At 37.3% G+C, this 19,188-nt stretch overlaps 1 protein-coding gene across 2 annotated transcripts in view; it reads right to left on the reverse strand.

Moving 5' to 3' along the window:
- arhgef12b (Rho guanine nucleotide exchange factor (GEF) 12b) overlaps window positions 1-19,188 on the reverse strand; it is a 72,785-nt gene that overhangs the window by 1,591 nt on the left and 52,006 nt on the right. For both annotated transcript variants that reach the window (XM_079606019.1, XM_079606020.1), the window contains 24 exons: window positions 18,694-18,826; window positions 18,443-18,580; window positions 16,682-16,714; window positions 15,475-15,589; window positions 15,277-15,382; window positions 14,296-14,502; window positions 12,875-13,001; window positions 11,678-11,713; window positions 10,810-10,958; window positions 9,670-9,816; window positions 9,490-9,575; window positions 8,997-9,122; window positions 8,748-8,862; window positions 8,027-8,127; window positions 7,871-7,948; window positions 7,667-7,742; window positions 6,449-6,616; window positions 6,165-6,252; window positions 5,555-5,632; window positions 5,383-5,477; window positions 3,541-3,828; window positions 2,481-2,723; window positions 1,168-1,394; window positions 36-111 (listed from right to left, as the gene is read on the reverse strand). In XM_079606019.1, the coding sequence (XP_079462145.1) occupies window positions 36-111; window positions 1,168-1,394; window positions 2,481-2,723; window positions 3,541-3,828; window positions 5,383-5,477; window positions 5,555-5,632; window positions 6,165-6,252; window positions 6,449-6,616; window positions 7,667-7,742; window positions 7,871-7,948; window positions 8,027-8,127; window positions 8,748-8,862; window positions 8,997-9,122; window positions 9,490-9,575; window positions 9,670-9,816; window positions 10,810-10,958; window positions 11,678-11,713; window positions 12,875-13,001; window positions 14,296-14,502; window positions 15,277-15,382; window positions 15,475-15,589; window positions 16,682-16,714; window positions 18,443-18,580; window positions 18,694-18,826 (3,036 nt within the window). The remainder of the gene's footprint in view (window positions 1-35; window positions 112-1,167; window positions 1,395-2,480; window positions 2,724-3,540; window positions 3,829-5,382; window positions 5,478-5,554; window positions 5,633-6,164; window positions 6,253-6,448; window positions 6,617-7,666; window positions 7,743-7,870; window positions 7,949-8,026; window positions 8,128-8,747; window positions 8,863-8,996; window positions 9,123-9,489; window positions 9,576-9,669; window positions 9,817-10,809; window positions 10,959-11,677; window positions 11,714-12,874; window positions 13,002-14,295; window positions 14,503-15,276; window positions 15,383-15,474; window positions 15,590-16,681; window positions 16,715-18,442; window positions 18,581-18,693; window positions 18,827-19,188) is intronic.

Below are 19,188 nucleotides of genomic sequence, written 5' to 3' on the forward strand. Positions count from 1 at the left end.
CAAACCACCGGCAGGAAGGACAAAAGCTGCACTACCTTTGTTTTCCTCTGTGTCAGTAGCGGTTTCCTCTGATAGCCTTTGGCGTAGCTGGTTATACTTGATTTCTGTATCCTGAAGAAAAAAACAAAACAAAAAACAGAATTGAGTATTTTTTCAAATTTGTGACCTGAGCCAAACAGGCATGTACCCGTTTTATTATTATGGTTTAATAGACTAGGCGCCTATATTTAGCGAAGCAGCACGGAGAGCCGCTTCTGGGAAGCTTCTGAAACGCGCCGCGTCGCGGCCGGTGTAAACACAAGCATTGACTAGAATGGGCGCGATCCGCTCCGGTAGCCGTGTCGCAGCCACAATGCGCCGCACACGTATGCAGTGTAAATGAGGGGTTACTGTTAAAATGCGTTTCATAAACCATAGTCTCTCAACTTCTCCAGGGACCCTCTAGAATCTCCCTTGAAAACTGAATTAGACAACACAATTTTTTGTTACGATTGGAAAATAAAGTTAGGTTTTTAAATAATAGTAAAACAATATAAAGGAAAGTAAAAGACAGTATTGTAATGAAGCTTGTTTCTACCACAGTGGAATTTATATCTCACAATTCAGACTTTATTTCTCTCAATTTCAAGTTTATAACTCGCAATTCAGATTTTTTCCTCCCTCAGAATTGTGAGATATAAACTGAGAAAAAAGTCTGAATTGTGACACGTTTAAAAAGTCGCAATTACCTTTTTTTATACCATGGTGGAAACAAGCTTCCATAGACATAGTATTGTGACACTTCCTGGTTGTCAAACAACATGTTTATAGGTAATGTGACCTGTAGTTACTCTGTAAGAACTGACTTCATACATCCACTAGAACCACCCAAACACCAGTTGATTAAAGGTGCACTATGTAACTTCTTGCTATGTAGAAAACATTTGAAATGCCTTTTTTTTACCGCTAGAGGGCCACAAGTTACAAAATGTACCTTTAAAATACAGTATAATTGTCCCTGAAAAGTAAACTTACTTTTGAGAAAATATCTAGCAGATGCCACTTGGTTTTGGCATGTTATATAATATAAATTGATACATTTTAAGTGAGACACAAGTCTCTAAATACTTCTTGGTCATTGTATATGTGTCTATTCGTGAGCGGTTTTCTTGGTGGGCAGCACGTCACCTTCAGGTGCTGCAGGTTGGCCTGTAGTAGACGTATGTGGGTCATGATCTGTCTGTTGAGGTTAGGTCCTCCGCTGCTCTGAGAGGAGGAAGAGAGGAGCTTCTTCAAGTCGATGCCTGAGTCTCCCCCGGCCACTGGCTCCCCGCTGTTGCCCTGCACGTCATCATCTGTGCTGCTCTCAGCTGAGCCTCCATACACCTCCAGCACCATGTAACTGCCTGCAGAGACTGCCAGAGAATGGGACCAATGGTTACATGTTATGTCAACAGAAAATGTAAATGTAGTGCAAAAAGTAGGCTGCTTCCAAACATGCGTACTTGCCTCCTTACAGAGTTAGTGTAAACTACAGTATTTTCCAAAGAATAAATCAAGCATGCAAAGTGCACACATTTGGATTTGTGCCAAATAAAGGTAGTACATGAGGCCAAGATTACATTTGCATTTATGCATTTGGCAGACGCTTTTATCCAAAGCGACTTTTTTTATTTTATTTTTTATTTATTTATTTTGATCTCCATTAGCTGCACACAAGCAGCTACTCTTCCTGGAGTCGATACAATCCAACATACCACTAACAAGACTTATACACCAACTTTCAATGCATTATATTTTGCAAAACAAAACACTAATGCAATTAAAAATACCACACCCCTGCTCACACATACCTACATACTAATCCCAACACACACTCATATACACCAGACCTAGTTTAGTCATAATTCTGAGATATGAAGTAATCTTCTGTTACAATAATACAATTTCGTCATAATACTGTAAGCAAGAATTTATAGTGGAATAACAATTTACCATTTGCAATACATTTAATTTATGATCAAATGCCTTTTTAAAAGGACTTTAAACTGATATTTACTGTGTGCATTAACAATGTCTCTGGGCAAAGTGTTCCAACCGGACATGGCTCTATACAACATAGTCCTCTTTCCATAATTAGTTTTTACGTTGGGTAGTATAAACCTACCCTCTGTAGCATGTCTAGTGGCATAATGGTGCTCATTAGAACTAAAGCATAACCTACGATAAAGTACTTTTGGTAATTTAGTTAAAATAATGTAATTAAAATAATTGAATAAATAAAAATAAATAAATAAAATAATTGAACTTTAAAATGTATGGTTGTCCCACACAATCAATGTCCTAAATATGCTAGTTTCAGGTGTCTTGCTTTACTCTGTAGTCTAATGTGTTACGTAGTCAAATTACGTATTCATACAATAAGCAGAATAATGTGCGGTCAGCTGTGCATTATCATAAAATAAAGGCCATTCCTGATGAAAAACAGGACAAATACACACCACAATCCTCAGACGTCTCAAAGAAGCCCGTGTCTCCGGAGGGCAGTTCCTGTGCGTTCTCCCCTCTGTTCTCGCCCCTCTCTGAGCCGTTCTCAACAGTGGACCCGATCGCAGCGCTGTTCTCCGGCCCCTGCTGAGAACCCGTCCTCGCCACGTGTTCCCGTTGCTCTCCTCTCTCGGGGTCTCTGTCTGTGTCCTCCTGACTGGACATGTGGTTGATCAGGAGCTGCCTCAGTGTCGCCACTAAAAAACACACAGAAATGAGATGAGAAATTGACAGATATATAGGGCTGCAACTAACAATTCATTTGAAAATCGCTTACATTTTTTTTTACGATAAATCTATTGATTACTTTATAATTAGTCAATTAATTATTTAGTTAACTCTCCCTATGACAGATGGAATTTTCCAGCTTTCTGTGTTTTCACTGTTATATGGTAGGGGGCGCTATTACACATCTTCTGAAAGAGTACGGAATCAAAGAAGAAGATGTAAAATAATACAATCATCAACTTTAAACAGCATATAAATCAAAACCGAATGAAACATCGACCCAGGACGAGCTATAGGACTGCGAGTGTTGATGGACTCAATCTACTCAATCTATGTTTTGATCAACGTTCTGAATCCGATCCAGATCCATAAAGGTTTTTTTTTTAATCAGAGGAAAAGAGTTAAACAACTAACAACGACGACTTTAAATGCCTCGCATTTCACACCCAACTCAGAAGGTTCTTCGGATGAACGCAAATAATTTCTACAGCTCTGAGAGTAAACTAAACCCATCATAATTATCTAGTTAAGTGTGGCTATCACATTATAATACATGGTAGACAACTAGTTGTCCAGTGTTCCTTTCATTCAGCATGGGTGTGTCGAATCGATCTGTTTTCCTAATCAGCATCAATGATTACATTGACGTGTCGTAACAGTGCTACAGATTTATCGGGCTACAGCTAATCCCAGAAGTTGATTTGCTGAGTTTAAGTTGTCCCTATCTGAATGAAGGTTTCAGTTACACGAGAGGGATAGCTCGTAGCAGTCGAGTCTTCTACTCACGTGTTCGGAGAGCTTCATCAGCTCTGAGTGGCTGGAGCTCAAAGGCCTCGGCCTCGTCCTCATCTATGGCGATGCCCAGTCTCGAGCGCTGCTTCAGTAATGTCAGTCGATCGGTAATTTCAGCCACCACCGACTCTACATTATCTTCAGCCTGATCCGGTACTGAGTTTTCTTCCTCTTCATCCTCCTCATCAGATTTGGTCTCAAACGGGTTGGTACTAGATGGCGGGGTTGACATGACCTCAGTGGACATGACCTCAGTAGACATGACCTCAGTGTCATCTTTTTCTAAGGAAAATTTACAACAAAATTGAAGAAAACAATTCTGAAACATATTTACGAGGCTCCTAGCCAAATAAACTAGATTTCCATGCGTATTAGGGGGCTTTCACACTGGTAGTTTAGTTTGAAAAGTAGCATGGTTCGCATGAAAATTTGGTAAATTGAAAGCTATAATGTGGACCGGGGAGTGCACCACGGTACCGAACCCCACACTACCCGTAGGACGTGTTCTTATTCCGGTTGCAATGGAATATGAAAGTAACCGATGACGTCATTAATTCAACAAAACACGTGAGGTATGACATCGGTGATGATTTACCTTGAATATGAGCGAGAGTGAGTGTGCAGTGTAAATCGCGCAGTGAGTGAATCAGAGCGGCAAATGAATGGCTCACAATCTGCTGTCTCCTCAGAAGTCCATTTGCAAGCCTTCATGTAGACTACAACTGCACGATTAATCGTTAAAAGATCGCAATCTCAAACACCAGCAACATGATCATATTCCTAAATGACAACGATTCGGCCATGTCTATTAAACCTTTGACAAATTCAAACCAGAACATTAACGTTCGGATATAAACACTGATGCCTACGGAAGCAATCAAAATAGAGTCAATCACCTTTTGAAAAAGTATCTTGGTGCTTCAAATAGCGATTACATCATTACGCAACTAGGTTGGCAAGTCAACAAGTGACTGTTAAAAAAATTATTTGTCATTGAATCATTCATTCAAAAGATTTGTTCAGATATGCTGATTCATCCAGTAATGAAACATATTAAATATTTATGAGTGAGTCATCGAATCATTCATTCAAACCGATATTTTTTTTTCAATAATTTAAATACACTGCAGCAATTAATATTTAGTCACTGCAGCAATTGGTTATTTTGTTTAGTTGTCGGTTTAGAATCCTGGGAGAATCGTGATCTCGTTTTGAAACAAAAAAAATTGTGATTCTCAATTTATCCAGAATCGTACAGCTCTACTGTAGACAAGTTTCGTTCACTCTGCAGCACATAATGGCACCAAATTTAATATATTGACCTGCGTTCTGCTTTCCATCATGCACGTTTGTGATGGTGCAAGATGAACGCAAATGCACTGAGGTTCAAAAGAATCAAGTAAGTGTGAAACCAGTCCAACACCCCCTACCAATGGGAACAATTGCACCCAGATTCAGACAGCAGCAAATGTGCCAAGTGTGAAAGACCCCTTATATATCTACAAATGGATACTGGATGTGTTCTGCCAATTGCCATATTTTAGCAGTCAAACAAGTGCATTATGTTCATATTTGAATGAACTACCACTTTATTTGCTCACATTCTACTGTAGTATCCATTTCATATTTACTAGCATTACACATCTTAAAAATCTGTCACTAGTTGCTGTACAACAGTGAGATGGTCTCTGCCGGTTAAAGTGAGCAATGCAGACCAGACTTTATGCTGATGATTAAATGAATTACTGAAGCAAATGAATGCCAGACAGGTAAATGCACTGCACAACATCCTGAGTGGAATTAAATGAAATAACAAACAAACAAAAAATGTTTTACCTGGAGACTGAATGCTCCCTAAAGAAATGGGCTCAGCGTCTTTGTTTAGTTTCTGAACACCCGAGTTGATCAACTCGACCTCTTCACGCTCCCCACTGCAAAACATGTCATGTTATCACATTAACTCACTGCCTATACAACTATATAAATGATGTAGAAACCTTAAACTCACTCAGCCTGAGGTAATGGAATGATGTTGTGTAGTTTGGTCTTCATGCAGTCAGCTCTTTGTGTGATCAAACACTGCCACCTAGTGTTTGGAAGATCAAACAATCAAAACAGGTAGGGGTCATGAGCTGCATTTTTAAGGTCCACTTATATTGTTATCAAGACTTTTACATCCTAATTTATAAGAATGTATAATTTATCCTGTTTTTGACGCTCTTTTTCAAACACTCCATGTTGATGGACGTATCGCATTCAAGACTTGAAAATAAAAGCTCACTGCTATGATTGGGTCATATTTTTGCATATTGAAATAGGTACGTACTAGTAGTTACTACAGTTATAACTGACAATGGATGACTTACGGTGTTTCGTGTAAACAGAGTTATGAATGAATGTACCATTGTTTGTCACACTGGTTCTTATAGGCTATTCACCCTTTTCGATAAAATGAAAACTGTTTTTCTCAACTTGGCACTTCAAAAAGTTTTGTAATCCTCAGAGGCATCTCTATCGTTTTGTTGCTGGAGTAAATCATGTGTTTGCATTGGAAAAACTTAAAATTATAGATGTTGTCTTGGCAAAAAGGAACTATAGGTAAAAAGATCAGTACTCACGTCTTCTGCTCAGATACAGTCTGGGCCATCAGTTCATAGATCTGGGCTCCATTATCAGACATCGACAGTACAAAGAATGACCTGTTGTCTGTAATACATTCAGACAATAATGTTATTCCAACAAAGCCTTGAATCTGCTTTTATTTGAATCTAGAAGCCATTAAACACCTTTTATAGTTCAGTTGATTATGGAAGACATGATTTTTGAGGTTTTGTTCAAAAGTATGATCGGATACATGTCCATATACAATGTCTTATCTGTTTTGAAAAGCAGAGCTCCTTACCGGTGGCGACCGAGCGCACCATCACAGTGCTGAGTTTGATGATGGGGCTGAAGATGTGTTTGGTCTCAGCGGTGCCCGCTAGATTCTTACTGTGGCATTTTAAGATCAGCTTCTCATCTTGCCTCTGAAGTAGCACCAATATATCTTCCAGCAGCAACGTGTACAGCTCTGCACACACACATACCATATGTAATCATTTCACAATAATATTACATTAAAGTGCCCCCATTATGATTTATCGGACACTACTTTCATGTAGTGTGTTAGATAGCTGTTTGTGTATGTAACGGTTCGTAAAGATTCTGTAAAATTAAATTCCAGGACTTTCAAGGATTACAATCAGCACTTATAAAACAATATTGTTATTATTTTTATTTGTTTTTTTTTACTCAAATTACATATGTTATCTGATGTTTCACTACATAGAGATCAATCCACTGACCAGCGCTGTCAGGCATGGGAAATCCCCCTCCTGATATGATAGTATGACAAAGATATTGCCTTCCTTATTCAAATTAATTTTTTCAATGAATATATGATTGACCTAAAGAATGAAAGTTGTATTATATACTTATAATTAACTTAATATCATGCTCATAGCCATGCAAAATAGCTCTATATCTCAGACGGGCTGCTGTGTTAATTCTGCGCGAAAAGAAAATATTTTCCAGAATTTTTTTTCAATAATTGAAGCACTTTTCAAGTACCACTTCAAAAATATAAATATAACTATAACTTTGACCTCATGCTACAGATAGTTCCTATTGTGCTGGGTTAGACCCTACTCTGAGGTAGGAGCTAATTTAGTTCCCCCAAAAAGTGTTCCCCGTTCCTATACGTTCCCCGTTCCTGCGGTGCAAACATACCAAGAAAGCGGGCACTTTAATAGTTATAGGAACTATGAAATGTTTCTTCAGTGCGAAAGCCCCTTTTGAAAAAGCATATTAGGGGAACTTTAAAAATGGCGTATTATACACTTTTGTATAATATGATGTACACTTATAATGTTAGTCAAGATGTCTTGCACCAATTTAGGTTTTCAAGACCATTTTTCTCTACAGAATTAATGGCCATGAACGCTACTGCACCTTTAAGAGATCTTTATGTCAATGACCATCTGATAATGGTATAAAATCATATTTTCAATGATATCACTCGTAGAAAACATTTCTAATTTGAGTTTGGTCAAGGGTGAATTCTGTGACAAGCCACACCTACCAATAGTTTTATCTTTGTTAACCTTCCAGGATAGTGGTCCATCATGCACCATCTTCCTCTTAGTCAAGTCCAAGTTCTAGATAGAGAGTAAAATCATCATTTTGTTGATAGCGAGTGATAATTTGTTATAGAGCTTTTTCCAAACTTCTGTTTTTTTGTTGTGTTGATAAAATGGATTTCAATGAGATAAATACGAGGTCTCACCTTAAACTCCGCTATCATGGGGTTCTCGCTCTGTTTCAGTGAGGACAGGTCCAGTCGTCTCTGGTAGTCCTCTAACCTCTGGGGACGATAGATGATCAGGGATCAGTTCAATATGGTCTGATCTGAGGTCAGGCACCCATTGTGTTATTTACTCACCTGTTTGTTCTCGGCTTCTTTCACCTCCTGATTGACGTGAGTGAGAATCTTTCGACAGCATTCGCCAGCCCGTTTCACTTTACTTCTCTCCTCAGGGTCCTCTGTAATATGTGAGAATTTGACATGTCTTGCAATGTGATTTGCTTTACCCCATCCAAAATTTACATTTCATGACAACTTAGTTTGTAATAATTACTGGCCAACTGGCGTTTGGCCAAATGGCCATTTTATAATTTATGGCTGTTATTTTATGTCATCATCATTTCCTGAATTGAGCTGTAGCAGAAATGCAGTTAATGTGATAGCACTACATCACTGCTGCTGATGTTACACAGATGCAGGATGTGTGAAACAGGGCTCAGAGTGGTTCACGCTAATTCTGGCTCATATGTGAACGCTCTAAACAAAAACAGACCTCAAGTCTCAGACACAAACACAGTGGCAATATAGCAACATTTATTTTTGCTAATGAAACGGACATAAATGGTAAAAAAAAAAAAAAGATTTTTGTCAGATTTATATTTTAATATTTAAAATATTATCATTATAATATGTATTTTTGCTGATGAAAAGGACATAACGTGGTAAATAATATTTGTCAGATTTGCAGACATCTTATTACTTAAATTATTATCATTACTCCTAATGAAAAGGACATGGTAAATAATATTTGAATATATTTGAATATTTAACATATTATTATTAAAAGAGGCTGCTGTACCTGTGTATTTGGCGATGTTCTCTAGCAGAAGGGGATACTTTGTGAGTCTCTGAGTCTCCACAGGAATAATGTCCTTTAACTGCAGCCTGCGACAATTACGGTTACTCTCCGCCTCCTGAAATACAAACACTTCAACATGAAAAGGACATTTACCATCTGGCAACAGCCAGATATGAAACACACACGACCAAAAGCAAGTAGAGTTACAAACAATTATGAAAGCAACCACTGGACTAGTAAGCCATTGACCTGAATGAAGGAGTTGAAGCGCTGGTCTTTCTTCTGTTTGCTCTTGATGAGTTCCAGGGCGAAAGGCTGATTACTGCAGTATGTGCCCGCAGCTCTCTTGATCTTCGCCTCTTCTTCCCCACTGAACTGTGGGTGAAGACACAAGCTAATGTGAAATTTCCTCGTTGGGAAATCCAATGGTAACCTAGCTGGCCAAAGCTACTCATTCATGGTCCAATTGGTCGTTAGCTTAGTTGGTTAGATAAGCCACTTTGAAACAGCAACAAATCAGCTACCATTTTTTTTTTTAAAACAGCTTGACTGCCTTTGACTAGTACAACCTGGATTTGCACTTCACACTCACTCTCATCGCTCGTATTCAAGGTAAATCATCACCACAGTTCCAGTGCAATTGAACTACAGGTAGTCGGGTCCACATGGCAGCTTTCACGTTAACAATTGTTCATGCTACTGTGCCCCGTTTCAAACTAACTGCCGCTGTAGAGATCCTTACCCAGGAAAGCAGATCGTCTCCTAATAAGTCAATGAGCGCCGTCTCATTCTTCTTCCGAACAGCGGCCATTTGTTCCGTTAGAGACACTGAAGTGAGAAAACAAGGAAGACCGTGTTTAGAAGGCATGCCTTTTCAAGGGTTTTGAAGGATTTAACAGGTCTATGAAGTTATGAGATTTACTGTGCAGCTGAACGATCTCCTCAAGGTTGCTGAAGATGCTTTTGATGTCTGCAGAAGGAAGGATGGAGTCTCTGATCAGCGGCTGGTAAAACAAATTCTCCAGAACCTTCATCATTCGAACGTGTGCTCTCTCAGTGTAGAACAACTCTGTGAAAGCAAAGACATGGAGGAGAAACGCGGTCACACAGGATGGTTTGCACTGGTAAATTGCCCTTGAGCAAGTAAAAAAGCTTCTTAAAACTGAATGTATGCTTATACACTGTTGTGAGTAATCAGAATACTTTTTCCTGGGATAATGTAAGGAAATGCATTTTCAGTGTCTATTTACACCAAGTGCAAATAACCCAACTTGTTGGCAGAGGCTATTTACACTGACTCCGCCGACCTTATCTGATTGAGCCAGACAAAATTACAAAATAAATCACTCTGATAACAGGAGCAGTGGCGTGGAGAGTAAGGCATTACTCTGTCATTGGTTTGTTTTGTTTTATAAAAAAATATATATATTCGAAAAGTGGAAATAAAGTGCCTACCAGGGAATAAAACAGTGGGAATAAAGTGTTTAATGGATATGGGGGGGCTTTAGGGATATAAGGACATGGGATAAGGCATCATACATTTATTATGATTTATTATATGATTTTAATTCATATAATCATATATACTGAATAAGTAGATATTATTTTGCATACTGTTTTATAACATACTACAATACAAAGTCTCTGCCACTATTTGCCCTACCACCATTAACTTTTACTAGAAATAAAAGAAATAAAATAACAATGTAACATTAAAATTAAATTAAAATAAAATATGTAAAAATATATACATAATCTTACTTGTTACATTTACAGTTTTCATGAAAAATGGTAGAAACATTAACGTCCAATAACGAAGTGTGTTTCAATCAAAAATAAAAAGTAATAATAGGATGAAACTAATGGCAAGAGATCCACGTCGCATCACAGAAGGTGACTTATGTCTTGAACTGTAGAACTGTAATTCATCTGATATTTAATAAAAAAATAAGTGTTCATCATTCGTCCATATCACATAGCTTGATTTGAATGTATGAAAAGTAATTAAAAATCAGTGATTACTTTAGGAAGCAACTTCCACAACACTGCTCAGTACACTCACCGTTGATGACTTCTTGTCTCTTGATTTCCTGAGGGGTAAGTGTGGACAGGACGTCTCTGCTCACCAGCGTCTGCCAGTTAGAAGGCTCCAGCTCCACCTCAACATCATCCTCACTCTGCACTTCTCCAGAGCCCAGCGGATCCATCCTGCTGTACAAACACAAGGACAAAACATGTTCAGCAAATGCACGTCTAATCAATTCAATGAATAACACTTTAACAAATTAATCATTTATTAAAATGTTAACAATAATAGGCTTTCTTCCCAAATAATTGTTTTTTCCTAAATCCTGTGTTGTCTGATGTAATTTTACTGGATTCTGTGTTTTATGATTCATTGCCAATTTATCAGCAAAAAAGTCGTATTCAAATAAATTTACACATTTTTAACAATTTAATCAATCTTTTTAAATGTAATCAAATGAATATATAACAATTACTTTACAACAAACATTGCATTTTTAGTTGCTTTTTTACTAAATAAAAAATAAAAAATAAGCAGGGCTGGGCCGAGAGCTTTGGACATTTTACGTTGATGTTTATTATGCTTACCGGTATATGCCGCAGTCGGCCGCTGCCACTCCTATAATGTCTTTATTTTATGATTAAAGTTACGTTTAATGTTCACCTCCTACTTCCCTGAACTTGAACTTTGTTACAATTACTTAAATTCACATTATTTTATTTCATTCTAATGAAAGTGCTGAATTACGAACCCACTAGTGGTCTCAGAATGTTTTATGTACATGTGAATAGTCAGTTTGTTGCCCATATTGTTCATGTTATTATTATTAATGGCCAAGAGATGATATCAGCATCGACCATTGAAAAACCCACACTGGTCGATCACAAAAGCAAAGAGCACTTACCTCCGGTCAGGCCTGGGGGTGCCGGTGTCCTGCGTCCTGTAAGGTAAATCACATTCCAATTACCCTACAATAGTAACAATCCCAACATATCAAAACCGCATGTCGTCAGCATTCCCTTTCTCTCCTCAGGAGCCCCAGTCATGAGGTACACGCTTAATTCTCTGTGTCTGTCCCAATAAAATCATTTACAGAGGAGAGCACCACAGAGCAATGCTTTGTTCAAACGTTACATGTGCATCGTCACAACGGAGACATAAGGAACAAAAATAGCTGTGAGGCCTGTAAACAGCCTGATTATAAGACGACGACTGCTCGGCTTTTAACGAAAATCCAAATTCAATGCAAATAAATGTTTTGGAGTGATAATTCTGCAAAGCACAGGGATGTATATTTAAGGGTTATATACACTATTATTCAAAAGTTTGGGGTTGGTAGGATGTTTTTGAAAGAAGTCTATGTTCACTAAGGCTACATTTATTTGATCAAAAATCAAAACAGAATTAATTTAAAATTGTAATACTATTTCATGAAATTACTACTGTTTTAATACATTTTAAAAGGTAACTTATTCCTGCATCCTTAATCCAGTCTTAAGTGTCACGTGATCCTTCGGAAATCATTCTAATGCTGATTTGGTGCTTAAGAAACATTTATTGTTATTATCAGTGTTGAAAACAGTTGTGCTGACAAATATTTTTGTGGAAACTGTAATTTTTTTGAGGATTCTTTGATGAATAGAGAGTTCAAAAAAACAGCAAGTCTTTTGTAACATTATAATATAATGTCTTTACAGACACTTGATTAATTGAATGTGTCCTTGCTGAATAAAATAAATAATTTCTTTAAAAAATGAAAATAAATGAATAAATAAAACTGACCCAAGGTTTTGAACGGTAGTGTTGTTCAGAATCAAACCTCTTTCAGTTTTTGTAGTCTGAACAGGAACAAATATTTAAATGTGGTTTTATCCAATAAAAAAAAACTATTTTTGGAAATCCAGTCAGTATGAAATACCAGATTTTTCCTCTTTTTAAGGTGCAAATTATATTCAGCGTCACACGCTTCACGTTGAGGAGGACATGCAAGATACTGACTGAGCAAATGGAACACAGATGGAATTTGATCAATTTGAATTGTGTTTGGTTTAAAAATATATATTTTATTAAAATGAGCCTGGATGGTGATCGCTTGACTCACTTGTCTGTCTCAGCTTCCTCTTCCTGTAGATGCTCCAGTGTGCACGGGCTGAAGTCAAAGTGAGTGTTTGAAGAGGAGGAGTCCTGCGACTCTCCTGGGATGGCCAGTGCAGAAGAGGGAAGTCCACCTAATCCACAGCCAGAGAGACGCACAATGTGTCAGAAAAAGAAATGCTCATGAAATCAGTGCTAAATTGAAGGAGCAGTAACACTTTATTTCGATGATCCACTTCAGAGATTCTGATATCAATTAGTATGTTTGCAACATGTTAACTAGCAGTCAGTAGAGTATTAGTAGACTGTCTGTGTGATATCTGCTAACACTTTATTGTGATGCTCCCACAAAAGACATTTTGACTATAAGTGACTATTTTGACTATTAGACACAATGACTATAAGTATCTTTGCAACTATGTCAACGTATTCTACTAACCCAAACCCTTACGGTCTACTACAGTTGAAATATAGTTGCAAAGTTAGATAGCAGAATTTCTAAAGTGGACCACTGAAATAAAGTGTAGCCGAAGGAGCTTCTTAAAGACAGATGTCTTATAATTTTGTCAAATTACGCAGACAATGAAAGGCTTTTCCCATTGACACACACAGGAAAAATCATTCTCTGTAAATGTGGGCACAATTTGACAATTTAAGAAGAACAGGCCAATTATTTTCTGAAAAGGGTTAGTCAGCAGATCTGAGCCGTGACCCCGATAACCCAGGAGAGCTCAGACAAAAAACAAAACAAAAAAACATCTAAATATAAACCTGGAGCTGTATTACATAAACATCCTAACTAAGAATCCTATCCTATCTGTTGTATCACTTAGTAACTTTTTCACATCTTAAATCAGGAATTAAGATAGGATGTTTCTGTAATACAACTTCTGGAGAAAAAGTGGAAATACTGAAGAAGAAGAAAAGAGGAAGAGAAATCATTCAGGGCAGATGATGAAAGGGACGATAACAGTAAAGAAAAAAATAGAAGAGAGAAAATTTGACATTAAGGTCATATTAGTTAATGCATTAACTAACGTAGTAAGAAATACATTTGTAACAGAATTTATTAATCTTTGGTAACATTAGTCATAAAACGTTCAGCCATTCATTGTTAGCTGCCTGGGGTCCATTCAATAATATTAACAGATGCAACTTTTGATTTGAATGATGTATTAGTACATCATGCTTTAAAAGTATTTTTCTTGTTACTGTAGTTCAAGTTAACTAATGTTAACAAATGGAACCTTATTGTAAAGGCTTACCAAGAAAATAAATATGGCAGCTTTTCTCAGCCGATACTCACATTTACATGGTCAGCTTGGTTATTAATTTAGCATATCATGTAATAAATTTTACTTTCTTTGATTTAAATCTGATAGCGGACCAAAGACACTTGACAGAAATGATTCGAGAAGCGTCTCTCACCAGTTTCAGACTCTCGGCTGATGCCGTCTGTGCCCTGTGCTGCTGGAGCGCTGTAAGGAGGTGACGTGACCAGGGTAGCGGTGCCATCTGAGCCCTCACTGGACTGACTGCCCCGTATGGGAAGAGACGACCCGTCTGTCTGCTCTCCAGTGCCCAACGGCAGCTGAGGCTTTGTCAGACGCTGCCTCGGCTCCAGAGCCTTGCTGACTGCAGGGCGAGAGACAGAGAGAGAACAAAATCAGTGTCAGTGCTCGACGATAAGGACAGCTGACAGAATTGTCTTAAGTGGATGCAAAGAGTTGGGACAAAATATATATAATAAGGAGAAATATATTTAATTCAGTGAAGAATATGCAGTCTTTTTACTTTTAATCACCCCATTTAATTTCTGTAGTATTTCTTACCTGAATACTACTGTTAGTCCTACCTGAAAAATGCTTTTGTCCATTACTGACTGTTTATTCGTCTTGTGTTTAAACTTTATAATAGTTGTGCTAGGAATTTTTGCTATGGTATTAAAAATGGAACTGAGTATTGTGAAATTTCACAGGTATCTAAAATGTTTGTGTTGTACAAAAACTATACAGCAGTAGTAAAATAATCCAATCCTAAATGGTAAGTGTCTCTTCAAATAGGTAGTTGCCTTTAAAAAATGGTCACAAATAGGGAAGTTAAATAAACCCACAATCACTTCACAAGGAACTGAATTATACCACACACAAATTTCACCATTACAAAAACTGAAACAATTTTTTTTTCTTCTGGGAAATGATTGTAGATTTTTTTTGCCATTTTAAGTTCACTTAAAAAAAAAATTAGTGTACAACTTTAATATTATAAGTCAAAATGGGGGGTCTAAGTAAAGATCTAATTCAAAATGGGGGGCCTGCAAATATTTGTGTTGGGACAATGGTGGGCCTTTGAGTCAAAAAGGTTGAGAACCACTGGTGTAACCATTCATTAAATTAACCATCAACTTACGTGATGAAGCATCAATCCTGCTCGGCCGTCTCTGAGGAAAAACGTTAGGAAACCGTGTTTTCTTTGATTTCTCCTCACTTCCATCTTTCTCAGGCTTTATACTTTTCTGATTAAGGAGCAGAGAAACATTGGTTTAGTTTATATGGTTTCATGGAGTCATTTGGAGATCAAGTGATGATTTTTGCTGAGAGATTGTACCTTTATCTTAGGGAAAAGATTCATTAGCTTGGGCTTGTGCTCCAGCCCTCGAGACTCCTTCACTTTTACACCGAGCTGCTTCATATATGACAGTATGACAAACTGCATGGTGGTACTGCGAGAGAGAATAACAGAATGAGAGAAATTTAAAGGGATAGTTCACCCAAAGAACATTCGACAGTCCACGCAACCAAAGCCTAAATTCAATACCTGTTCATCATATCAAGTGAACGTGTCTCTTCAGAAAATTTGGACTAAACTGCTCAATTCATTTGGATCTCTTTATGAACTTTTTAAAGCGTCAAAGTGGTAGTTGCGTAGCTGTCAATGGAGGGACAGAAATCTCAGATTTAATTAAAAATATCTTCATTTGTGGGCCACAACAGGTTTAGAACTACATGGGGTAAATGAGGACAGATTTTTCATTTTTGGTGAACTAAACCTTTAATACTTGGAATATCTTCAAATCCCTGACTTGAAGTATAAAGAATAGTATTGCATTCATGTTATGTTATTATATCTGTATAAATACCCAGGTGTCGGATCATTCAGCCAAAACTCACTAACTAATGTTGTTGTTCTAATCAATCTTTTGATTAGATTTGATTGTAGTTTAAAACTGACTGCGTCATTTCCAGCAGGGGGAGCAAGTGCTCGGTTCAGTCCATGTTGAAATACTTTACAGTGCGCAGAAAATTATTCTGACAGCTAGGACCCCAGCCGAAGAACTTACAAAGCTGTTCTCACAAACACTTACAAGCCAAACAGATGACTTGTACAATGCGTAACTGCAGTCAGTGCCAGAGCAGAAATAGCCCTCACAAGCTCCTGTCAGAGGCTTCATGAGGCTCCAGTCTCTTGTAAGCCATCTGGGCGGACACACAACGCCTCAGTCCCTGCTGCTGCCACCCATATGTGCTCCTGACCGATCATATGCTGCAACTACACACCACTCACAAGATTGCATCTAAAACTGGTGGGAAGGAAACTACAGAGCTAGCTAGTTTTGCCTTTAAAAGCTTATTAATACATTTTAATACTTTAAGTTTTAAGTATACTGCTTTATGAAGTAATGTAAAACTGTACTGTTTTACTAAGTACTCGGATTTTGATTCAGCCTATGAGTCTGGACAGTGCTTCAGGGGTTAATTTAGGGTGATATAATATGTCGTTCGTGGAAGAGAGAGGACATGAGAATTCCCCTTACCACTTATCTTCCTCTGTGGCCTGCGACGTCAGTCTGAAACAAAACATAAGTTGCATTTATTGAAGTGTGAGAGAGACAACTCTCAGTTTTACATCTCATTTGAATAGTATCTTGAGTAAAAATTATTCACCCATTTTGGTTTAAATCTAAAGATATTATAACAATTAGTTTAATGTCAATGCTATCATTTTAGTCTAGGTTTAATTTTAGTCAATCTTTGGGTCAAACAGGATCCTGTTGTGTCCAATATAAGTGTACATAATGACCAACAATGAATATTCCATACGTGAACTCTTCTTCAAAGAATCTACCATTCCAAAAATGTTGTCAAAATGACATCACTATTCATTAGGAAGTGAACTCCGATAAGATAAATAAATGCTTCTTTTTTAACTTTATTTTTGTTATATTTATCAGTCAGGAACAGGCTTAAAATGTCAACCCAGTTGTGATGATTTTGTAAACCATGCCAAAACCAGCATGATACCAGAATTAATTAATCTTTTTCTAACAAGTTCCTCGAAGTGTCAAGAACTATCTGACTAATGACACATACAGTTCTGCTAAGTTTACATATTGAACTGCTACAAAAGCAAAAAAATAAAATGGGCCAAGCCCATTTTCCCAACATTTTTTTAGAATATTGGAAGTTAGGTTCAGAGTGGTTTCGCAGAGTTGTGTGGATTCATTGATGAATCACAATGAAACACGAGTTGCATGGTGATGCTCCAGAGCAATGTCTGTGAATGTATGGCGAGAAATGTAATAATATATGCTTCCCACAAACAATTGAAAAGTTGATATGTAAAGAAGAATGATTAGATGTTATTTTTCAACAAGACAATGCTCCAGCCCAAATTGTTTAGCCACCAAGAAGTGGCTTGAGAACAAGTCCATCGGGCTCATGATTTGGCCTGGTCAAAAGGTCAAATTTTAAACCCTATAGTGAATATTTGGTCTCACATTAAACTAAAAAAATTTATCCCAGTTTGTTTAACTACTCATGAACTTCTTGAATCCATTAACAATAAGAGGAACAACACTGGCCCTTTTCCTGTAAAAAGCTGTCTACAAGTTTACCCACATGGCTTTCACATATAAAGAAAACAAAGGGGAAGTCTATTCCGTGCTAAGTTACTTTATATATATATATTATGAAGAGGAAGAGCTGTGGCAGAATAAGCAAATTTGTTGTAGGTCATCAGCATAATAATGGTAGCTGAGACTATGGCAGCGGATTACATGACCATGGGGTAACAAGTAAATATTGAAAAGAAGAGGACCAAGAACAGAGCCCTGTGGAACACCATGAGGGAGAATAGTGGAATATTTAGTCATAGTTATGGACAACAATTAATTGTCTATCAGTGCAATAGTATATAAATTATGAAAGAGCAGTACCCAAGATGCCTCCAGCTGAAATATGAGAAATATATTAAATAATATATATTTAATATATTACAAATATTTTTTAAATAGGAGAGATCATATATATATATTTCAATAGCACTGACTGATAAAGCTATTTGACAGTACAATATACTTTAGGTAGCTTCTTCTGAGCAGTAATTTTTTTATATATATATTGCTATGCATCTTAAAGATTCTGATCTATGTAAGGGCTATGTAAACTTATGAGAAAAGGGGTATGTAAATGATAGTGATCTGTAGTGTGTGACCACCAACCTCCAGACACAAAGACAAAAAAAAAAAGGACAAGTATATTCACATACATATGTCAGCACAGATAAGTGCACTTACAGTACATCCTCTATCTTAGAAATGATGTGCTCTGCGCAGGATCGTTCTTTTTCTGGAGCAACGCGGTCTCTCATTCTCTCCGTATCCAGACGGGCTAGTTCTGCTTCAGCCAGCGTCAGACCCATACTGCGCTTTTGCCTGAAACATACAATTAATACATGAGAGAACATACTGGAGGAAAAGGTTTCCACTGACACTTGTGCTGATACACTGGAGTGGTAGAGTGTGTGGATTAGATGAGTGCATTTTACCTGAAGTCTTCTAGGTTCTTCTGAATGTCAGGTAGAAGTGTGTCCTGCAGCTGCTGCACGTACTGTCGGTGGACATCCTCTGAGATGGGCTCTGGCCTCTTCCGTTCTGCATTAATTGAGTGTGCAGTCCGCTCTATATTCACGCAAACGCATAAATAATTCAAATGAGATGGGTGACTTAAAAAAAAAAAAAGATACACAATAATATCAGCTTCACATTGGTAATGCGATGTATACTTTTTTTTAACTGCCGATTTTTTCATTTATCAATAAACCATCCAATACCAGTCAATAAATATCCAATATCGGCCGACAATGATGGAAAAAAAAACAATCAAAAAAAAAAACATCACCGTATATCAGCTGATAAATATGGTGCAGATACATATTGAACATACTGAATTTAATTTTAAGATTTAAATTACTTTCAATATCTAGCACTAACCTATGCAGAAAAATATATTATGTATAAATTCACTCGCAGCTTTATTTTTG

Source organism: Phoxinus phoxinus (genome assembly GCF_949152265.1).
Source record: "Phoxinus phoxinus genome assembly, chromosome: 3".
NCBI classification, from domain to species: Eukaryota; Metazoa; Chordata; class Actinopteri; order Cypriniformes; family Leuciscidae; genus Phoxinus; species Phoxinus phoxinus.